This window comes from Hevea brasiliensis, chromosome 4 (genome assembly GCF_030052815.1).
Source record: "Hevea brasiliensis isolate MT/VB/25A 57/8 chromosome 4, ASM3005281v1, whole genome shotgun sequence".
Classification (NCBI taxonomy): Eukaryota; Viridiplantae; Streptophyta; class Magnoliopsida; order Malpighiales; family Euphorbiaceae; genus Hevea; species Hevea brasiliensis.
The window spans coordinates 94,217,923-94,228,515 of record NC_079496.1 but is presented as its reverse complement, the minus strand read 5'-3'; the positions used below and the strand labels follow the sequence as shown (position 1 = coordinate 94,228,515).

Genomic DNA, 10,593 nt, shown 5'->3' with positions numbered 1-10,593 from the left:
ATTTAAAAACTGATATTTCGGTTTCAATTTTTTTGAAACAGAAATTCCGTTTCAAATCGGTTTCTAAATTCTGAAACCGATCCTTGTGTTATTGGATTAGAAACGGAAAAATTCGTTTTTAATCCGTTTCAAATTACTAGTAGAAAATTTTTATTTTTTTATTTAATATATTATTTCCTGTATTGAAGCATATAATATAATATTAATTTTAAATGCTCAATATCATAATATTTATAATATCAAGCTATCAAATATCAAATATCAGTCAATATTATATATAAATATGATAGTGAAGGGTTATGACAATAATATAATGTATGGAAAAAAAAAAATATCATAATAACAAAAACAAGCTACTTGTCATCAACAAGATAATCACTCATCAACACTATCAGCCTCTCTACCATCATCTTGATGAGTCGCATGTGGAGTTGGGGCTGTAAACTGCGTACCCTGCATCATTTGTGCCATCATGTTTTGCATCATTTGTTGCATGCGCTCCTCCAGTGTCTGCTCACGTTGTCTATATCTCTCCTCTAGCATCAACTCGCGTTGTCGATCTCTCTCCTCCATTGCAACCAAACTATCCTTGAGCGTTGCAATAGTCTGATGCAATTGTTGAATCTCTTCCTCCATTGCCTCTGACTGAGCACAATAGGATGCAGTAGAAGATGATCCATGTGATGAGCTAGGGTAAAAAATTGATGCTTGAGATCCAATGCCATAAACCCTGTTCTTCTTCTCCCCCCCCACAACTTGATAATATAGTGCGACCTCATCTACAATAGGAGGGTCACTGCACCCCTCTTGTGGTTGAGACGACTGCTCCTTAAGCGCCAAAAATGCATCCTGCATAAGTCAATACACATATTTTAAATTTATTTTTCTTGGCAATTGAATAAACAAACTCACTTATTCATTTTTTTCATATAATTGAAAGACATAAAATACTTGTTCACTTACCTTAATTGATTGCGCTCGTGAATCAACCATATCGGAGGTGCCTTTCCTAGTGTGGGTCTTATGGAAAAGTTCATAAGGAAAAGGTCTTCGGCCAAGCTGGGCTTCCTGAAAAGATATAATGATTTTAGTGATGTTTATAATAATGTTCGATTATTTGCTACTAATATGTAGACAGACAATAACAAAACTAGTAAATGTGAAATCATTACCATCCTATAGTAAATATGAAATCATTACCATTTTATCTGCGTGAGTGGCATGTGAACCGAACCCCTGTGTGTCTAGAGATGCTCGCCCAACTCCCCCTATCTCACTACAACGGTTAGCAGTGAATTGATGGCTCTTGGCTTTAAACTCTGGGCTACTCCATGCCTCCTTCCATTTTTGCATTGTACTATTAGGCACGATGACCTTGGATTTTCCTTTCCTGACATTGCACATTAGGGCCTTATAGCGCTCTGCAGCCTTACGCCTCCAAGCTTCCTTTACTAGTGGAGTCACCTCTTGCCAATCAAAGTATTTCTGGTATAAAATAAATAAAAATTAAGACAGTTGTATTAGTATGATAATATTTTAGAAAAAATTGACAAGATTTCCCTTAATTTTGGACAATCCAACCTAGTTATTAGGTATTAATTGCACCTGTTAAAAACACTTCATATATTCTCAACAATAAATAACATCCACCCCAACTACAACAACTCACAACAATATATATTTTCAATATCACACAAGCTGTACATATAGATCATTTAAGCATTAATATACTTCAATTGTGTTCTTTTACATTAATTCACAAATTCTCATCACTTAAATGATATTTGTTCATAACATTCTTTATTTAGTTTTCATAAACTATGCAAATTAGCTATCTGATAGCTAATATTTAAATATTTATTTTATTAATTGAAATTCATCCCAAGAAAACTCTTTTGTTTCAAAGTGATAGTTTTCCAACAAATTGCCCCTCTGGGTCCATCCTCTCCTTGAAGATATTCTTCATCTTCTTAGCACATTCCTCGGATGGATGTAACTTTGTACAAAAGAAAGACAAGAAATATATTGATTTTATGTAAATGTAGAAACACAGATTTCAATTCCCAATGATATGTAATACCAAATCATAGATAAAGTTAATTAATTTTAAATACTTACGTGCCATTAATGAGCTTTATTCTTTTCTTTCTTCCAAATGTAGTGAGTGATAGGCCATCCATCGATGATATTGGTGCTGCCCCAACTGAATGACCTTCATGACCAGAGGTTGATCCAATTGCGAGCTCGTAAGATGGGGTAATAGGTGGTAGGTGGAGGTGGAGGTGTAGCTCGATCTTGTGTTGAAGCAGAGACCCTCCGATCCGTGCCGACCTCCCAGTGGATCGTGAAGGAACCTGAGGCTGACCCTGTGTAGATTGGTCTAGTTGATCATTGGGCTCATCCTGCACAGGTAACTGCCTTGACTGTGAATGACCCAACAAACCTCCCATGCGACCGTTGCCTCGCATCCTGCATAAATAATTGTATTAATTAGTTAGCTTCATTCAACTTATGATACATAATACAGATGAAATTAGTTAGAGTTTATACTTCAAGTTTAGAAATATAAATTCATTAAGAGAAATACCTAATTCTAATTAGTATCACTATCATATACATCATCGCATTCCTCATCACTTTCTGAGTCCAATTCAAGCTCTTCTTCATCTTCAACATCCTCTTCATTAATTTCAACTAGTACACCGTTTTGATCATTCAAGTATTGTTGTTGATCATCATCATCGTCAATTTGAATCAAAGGGACTTCCATTTCATCTTCTTGAAATGGTTCTTCCCGTGGGGTTGTGACATTCACTTGCTCAGGAAGATCAATAACAGATCTCGCTTTGATTTTGAACACAGCCCACCAATCATCCTTGTCACATTTTAAGCTTGGATATATGGAATAATTCACCTGAGCAGCTTGGATAGCAAGAACAAATGGTTCATACCTATTGAAGGATCTTTTATGATTAATATCCACAAGTTTATATTTTGGATGAATCTTTGTTCCCACATTTGGTGTTGGATCAAACCAATCACATTTAAACAATACGCTTCTTTTGATTGGTAATCCAGTACTCCAATCGTAGCACTTCAATTAATTGTCCATAGTAGTCACTTTCATTAGTACCGTAATTAGTCCCCTTGATACATACCCCACTGCTCATCGCGTTCTATGCGAACCATAACCTTTAGTGTGAAATTTATAACCATTAACTACATAACTATTGTAGCACATAACACTTCTTAATGGACCCTTTGATAGATCCTTTAAAAACTGGCTTGATATATTGTTGGAGGGATTGTGAACATATTTATTGAACCACTTATCAAATTCACGCTCTAGTTTCTCATCAACTTGTTTATCATTGATATTTGGATTGGCCATGTGTAACTCATTAACAAAAATGCTCCACACAATGAAAATAGTTAATTACATGTTTGGAATCAATAATGGCATTGCAACAATTATAATAATTGAATATTAGAAAACTTACTCAATGTACGGTTTTACTTCTATACAATTCAACAAGATGTACATTTGTGTCGCTTGAAATTCTTGTTCTGGAGATATCTAACCTTTCCTTTTCCCAGTGGCCTACCGGAATGAGTGAAAATTGATAGATTCACTAGATGTTCATCCATATGTTCGACTGTATCATCATTGCGTGGAACCTTTCGATGCCTTGTGTTGACATGGGGTTCAAAATAATGAGGCGTAATGACGATGCTTCTTCAACTAAATATGCATTGCATATGGAACCTTCCACTTTGGCTTTATTTTTCACATTATTTTTTAACTTCCTAAGGTACCTGTACCATTTACTATTTAGTCACAACAAATTTTCATTTTTCCATGTAATGATAGTATACAACAATACATTAAACTAGTTACCTCTCAAATGGATACATCCACCGATATTGCACAGACCAGAATCCATGCTTCATAAGCCAAATGCACCGGGAGGTGTTCCATGGAGTCAAATAAAATTGGAGGTAATATACGCTCTAGTTTACATAATATAATAGGAATCTCTTCATTGAGCTGTAACATGGCTTCTTCTCTAAGTGTTGTTGAAGTTAACTCTCTAAAGAAATTGCTCAATTCGGTCAATGCTTGCCACACATTTTTTGGAAGCAATTCCCTAAATGCTATTGGGAGTAATCTTTGCATAAAGACATGACAATCATGGCTTTTCATCCCAAACAACTTTAGTTTTCGCATGTCTATACACCTACCCATGTTTGACACATAACCATCTGGGAATCTAAGATTTTTAAGCCATTCACACAACACTGCTTTTGATTGTTTGTCTAATGTGTAACATGCTTTAGGATACTTTCCTGTTGCCATATCCCTCTCTAACTCAGGTCTGTGACAAAACTCTTTCAAATCTTCCCTTGATTTTGCATTGTCCTTCGTCTTCCCTTCAACATTCATCACAGTATTAAAAATATTTTCAAATACATTTTTCTCTATATGCATGACATCCAGGTTGTGGCGAAGCATGTTAGTACTCCAATATGGCAAATCCCAAAAAATGCTCCGTCTCTTCCAACCCGTGTTTTTTGCTTTTCAACTGTTATTCTCATCTGCACCAATATCTTTGACACACATTAATCCTAGATGTTCTATTTGTTCTAAAATTTCCTCACCAGATAGAATGGGGGGAGCACTTTTTGTAACTGTCTTGTTCTTTCTAAAAGCAATTTTATTCCGTCTGAAAGGATGGTTAGCTGGTAAGAATTTACGGTGATTGTCAAACCATGATTGTTTACCACCCTTTGTCAATGTGAATGCATCTGAATCGTCCCTACAATATGGACAAGCGTCTTGCTCATTGTGCTCCAACCGGATAACATTGAATATGCAGGGAAATCACTTATTGTCCATAATAACGCAACCCTCATATTAAATTTATTCTTCTTTGATGAATCATATTTCTAAACTCCAACTTCCCACAATCTGTTTCAACTCGCAATAAGGGGTAAGTACACATCCAATTTGTCTTTTGGGTTTCTCGGACGGGAACTATTACCGTTATGTACCTATACTCTTCCTTCATACATAATCAAGGAGGCAATTTGTATGGAGTGACAATGACTGCCAAGATGAATATTGTTGTCGGTGATCGACCGAATGGTTGAAACCCATCTGCAGTCCTAGCCTTACATTCCTAACCTCAGCAGCAAATGAAGGATGTGTTTTATTAAAATGCTTCCATGTAGTTGCATCTGAACAATGACACATTACCCCATCTTCATGGTCATGCTCAGCATGCCATCTCATTTCTTTTGCTGTTGCATTCGAAGCATATAATCTTTGCAATCTCTGTGTGAGAGGAAAGTAGTACATTTTCTTATGTGGCACATTGGTTTGAAAATTAGAAGAGCCTCGACTATGTCGTTTGAACCGTGGATGGTCACAAAATTTGCAATTCGTTAACTCACTATCTTCACCCAATATAACATACATCCATTAGTACAACAATGAATCTTCTCAACAGTAGGCCCAATGCTTGAACCAACTTCTTCGTCAGTAAAAGTTTTTAGTCATTAAATTTTCATCCAGAACACCTCTTTCATAAGTTGACAAATGTCATCAAAACACCTTTCTCGACAAATGATGTTCGCTTGATGTTCAACATCCTTGCAACAAGCGAGAGTCGCGAATGGCTTTCACAACCCGCCACACCTCTTGATTAGCGACTTGTAACATGTCATACAATTTTTGAGTGATGGATTTGGAGGCTCCTCCATTACATCCTGAAAGAAATCGGGACTCACGCATCCATTACCATTTGCTCATAGGTATTGCTTGTGCTATTATCAACCTCTTGAACAGACTCCGCTATCATAACATTTATGTTTTGACTATCAATATCACTTGTGCGGGGTTCCCCATGTAGAATCCATTTACAATAATATGGCACAAATCCATGCTTCATCAAATGTAACCGAATTGTATTCTCATCAGCATAATTACGATTCTGACACTTTCGATGATTACATGGACACTTCAGTTTATCCCCATCCATCCACTCTGGATGTTGCTTAGCAAATGTTATGAATTGTTCAATACCTTCTATGAATTCTGAGGTCAATAGACCATCTTTTAACCTAGCATACATCCATCTCCGATCTGATCCCATTTTGCTAATAGCTGTGTAATAATTAAGTGAATATTAGTAATGATATGTCATATATCAGAATTACATCATATCCCCAATCATGCGTTGAAAGGTAAGGCCCTAACCCAATTAGAATTGTATCATCTCTACCAATAACAGACAGATAATGACATGTCATATATTTGTAAAAATTCCAGCAGGATCTCCCATTAGTTCTCCAAGTGCACAACATAAAATTTGCACCCAGAGAACAATGAGAGATGTTACAAAATTTCTACAAATAGAAAAAATTATCACCTTAAAAATTGATATGCATGCATCTACAAATTAAAACGCCATATTAAAATATTACTTACCTGTGTGATACTGAAAGCAACGGACAAAATAACGAGAGATAGTGACCAAAAGAGAATGAGACAGACTGTAGTTCCAAAAAAAAAAAAAGAAATTCTGTCAGTAAATTCTTGTATAAAATTTAACACCTCAAAGTAAATAAATAAATAAATATAGTGTAATTATAAATATAGTGTAATTTACAATCACATGGACGACTCACGTGTAAGCTAAGATCCCTGAGAGAGGCCGGACCTAATAATTTTCACCCTCTGTTGTTTACTTAGCTGGGCACCACACCAATGCAGTTAGGATATCTAATCTAATCAATTGCCACCTTGTCTATCAATTAAGTAATTCATATTTAAGAGTATTTTCATTATTTTTCAGATAATTAATAATAAATTAAATTAAACATATAGATCATCAGTTTGATGGAGTCAAAACAAAACAATTGATGGTATATATGTTAATTTTGACATAATTTAAGAATGAAAAGTAATTTTTTTTTATAATTAAATTTAATTAAAATTTAAATTAAGATATAAATTTAGAGACAGCTCTATTATTATAAAATTAAATTTCATTGATAAAATATTTATTATATATTTTATTTCATATATATAATAGGAATCTATCCAAGTCGTTTATCATTAATTAATTCCCTTCTAGTTTATTAGATTAATGTAAATAATGAATTGATTCTCACAAATGTTGAATATATATATATATGTATATATATATTTCCATGTTAATTACCCACATAGACATAGAATATGCAAAAAGGTTGGGATACAGGACATCAAGAAAAGATTGAAAAGAATGGTGAGAGAATCTACAATTCCAATCTTAGTGAGAGTAATAAAATGGTTAAATAAGACTAGCATGCACATTTGCTCATGTCCTTCGTGCTTTATGCAAAGGATATGAAGACCAAAAAAAAAAGAAAAAACCTAATTTAACCTACCTAAATCCAAAGTACTCCATAATCTCTGTTTTCTGTTTTAAAGAAAATTATATTTTTTATTTTTTTATATGATTTGTATATTTAATTTTTTTTTTATTTTTAAAATATACAAAAAAAAAGAAATTTTTGAATTTAAAATATAATAAAAAATAATATTTTTATTCATTTAACTTAATTAAAATTAAAATTTCATAAATTTAGAAATGACCTCAATACTATCAAATTAAAATTTATTAATAATATGAGCATAGCAATTTTTATGGAGGAAAGAAAATTCATTACTTGCTGTTAAATATTGTTTGCTGTGTTAAAATGTCATGTAGAGCTTATTTTGAGATCCTTTGTTTTCACCTGCTTTGTTACCATTTCTTGTTCAAGAACTTACCATTAGGACATCCCTGCATGAAGCCAAAGTAACATTGGTAGTCCCAATTTACTGCCAATAGCCTTATCTAACATAGGAGGATCCCTTCCTTGGCTTCATGGTTCACAAAAGGAAGCTACTAAATACAAGATGTATGGTGTGACCCACATGTTTGTTATATATGAGTCTTTATGTTTGTATTTTGGGTCCATGATGGACCGAGTTTTACATTAGTCTCACATGTTTATATGAGCCTTCTTTCCTGTGTTATCTTCTTTCCTGTGTTCATGAGTCTCGCATGGTTTTGGCGAGAATTGCTATTTTTTAAGATTTTTCCACCTAATTTTCACCAAAAACTCATCAACTCCAACAAAATTCCAAAAGAACAGTTGTTCAGAAGCAACAAATTCAACATCATAAATGAATCAAATGACTGAGGTAAAGTACCAAACTATTTTAAATGAAGCGTTTTGTTTGATTTACTATTGAGAAGCGCATGTGGGAAACTTAGATTTACCTCCATGTGAAGATACTGATTCGGCTGCAAACTATGCAAACAAATACAATGCCAGGAATTGTTTGTTAGCAAGGGGAAGATATTATCTTGGAACTATTAAAAATTGCATCTTCATAACTGTTTTACTTTGTAAGCAAGAGTGGAGATAATAAAATGCTTCTCACTTGACAATTTATAGCGAGAATGTAGTGCTTTTTCAGATTAATAACAAGCGAGGTTCAATTTTAGGTTTGGGTGCGGCTTGGAATGTTCTTTGATATAGTGAAGGATCAACGTAGTCATTTTTTTTCTTTGAACTGTAGGCATTTATGTAAGTATTGCATTGAGTATCAGTTTTACAAAATTTTACCGCATTATTATAATTTTTGACTTGTTTGATATTTTGAGATTAGGTTGCACAAGGTGCTAAACTCAGAGGGCATCTCAAATAATTGGTGTTGACACTAACCACGAAAAGCATGAGAAAGGTTTGATTGGCATTCACTTTAATCAATTTTTAAATTGTGTTAATAAGGTAAAGTAATGTCTATGGATCCTAATGGCGATTCTGTTGTGGGTGCAGCAAAGGTTTTTGGAATAACACATTTTATTAACCCAAATGACTTTAAGGAACCTATTCAATGTATCATTAAACAAAACACTTGCAATTAGGACATTGTAGAGCTATTACATTATAGACATACTTTTAGATTGATATAAGGACATTTAAAAGACAGCATAATTAGAGCATTGTGGACATTGGGAGGGGAAAGCAAATACTAGTGCAGCTATTGATCAACATATTGCCTCTGACATACGCAATGGGAAAGCGTGAACATCAAAAGCAACGTTCATGTCATGTAGAATTCTAAGTTCTCTCTCAGCTAAAATAAATCAACACAATGAAAAGCATATTATAAAATAGGAAATTGCTAAATTACACTGAAAAACTACATAAATTTACTCATTTAAATTTCCTACTAATAGAATGCTTAAAGGAAGAATAACAATAGCAAATAGGTTACTCTCTCCAAGAGGGGCCTGGAACAAGATTAGAACTTGGGTCTATGCCTAGAGGGAGGTATATACACTGTTTCACTATCATCCCATTATCTAAATTTTAATTTGTTTTCCGTGATCTTGAATTTTTCAGGTTGTTAAGAGTATTACAAATGGAGGGGCAGATTACTCATTTGAATGTATTGGTGACACTGGAATGATTACAACAGCCTTACAATCTTGCTGTGATGTAAATGCTCTCTATTCGATGCTTGTATATATATATATATGAAGAAGTGGTTGTCTGACTTAAATTTTTTTTGTCTTTCCTTGTGTCTGTTAGGGGTGTGGATTAACGGTAACACTTGGTGTACCAAAACTGAAACCTGAAATATCTGCTCACTATGGTGTAATAGTGCAATGAATTTGCTATTTTTTAAGATTAGTTTTTGAACATCTACTAATCAACCCACATGCCTCTTCTTTTATTTTAGCTCTCCTTCCATACTTCACCCTATTTCTTTAATTTTTGGATGCTTGTATTTTAATCCTAGTCTTGTAACAATTTAATTTTTTTTTTCTGTTTAAATAATAATTTGGGATTTTTTAAAATTAAATATAGGGAAATAAAATAAAAACCTTAAAAATTATAATATTGAGGAGAACATGCCTAGCATGGACATAGAATTAAGATGGCCATAATCAATAAATTTTCTCTAAAAGCAGGATAGGTTCTATTCATTAAAAGATCTAACTCTATAACCAGCACACATAGAATTAAGATGGCCATAATCAATAACCTGACCATCAAATTATAATTATGAGTAGGGCGGTAGCTCTTACCAAGAACATGTAGCAAGAACTACTCCAGTTATTAAAAAATGGAAAAGCAACACGGAAATAACTACAAAAACAGCATGTGCAGCATTGTGGTCGTACCTGAAATAAAAAGAAGAGACGAGGGAAAGATTTAATCAGCAAGAAACACTTAAACTCATGGACTGATACAGCGGATAAAAGAGTAATCTAACAGTGAAATAGAACATAGAGAATCATATAAATTAAAAAAAAAAAAATACAATTTTTTTACAGCTAAAGAAGCAGAATTCTGGTTCTTGAAAGCAAGGAGACATAAGGGAAGAAAATGCAGCAATCTGGTCACAATGGGTTTCCTGATTCCCATCCCAACCATCCTTGGTGTCATTTTCTTTTCATTTTCCCTCTTGTTTCTGCCTACTCAAAACGCTACCAGATCTAACACTACCTTATCTCAGCCTTCTGGTGCAAATAATGAGGTGAG

At 33.9% G+C, this 10,593-nt stretch overlaps 1 protein-coding gene across 1 annotated transcript; it reads right to left on the bottom strand.

Annotated features, from left to right (window-relative positions):
* Positions 1 to 350: 350 nt before the first annotated feature.
* LOC131179061 (uncharacterized) lies at positions 351 to 1,135 on the bottom strand. Its single transcript, XM_058144766.1, has 2 exons — positions 964 to 1,135; positions 351 to 849 (listed from the first exon to the last, which is right to left on the bottom strand). The coding sequence occupies exons 1-2, from the start codon at positions 991 to 993 to the stop codon at positions 376 to 378; spliced, it is 504 nt and encodes a 167-aa protein (XP_058000749.1). The 5' UTR covers positions 994 to 1,135; the 3' UTR covers positions 351 to 375.
* Between the last annotated feature and the right edge of the window lie 9,458 nt (positions 1,136 to 10,593).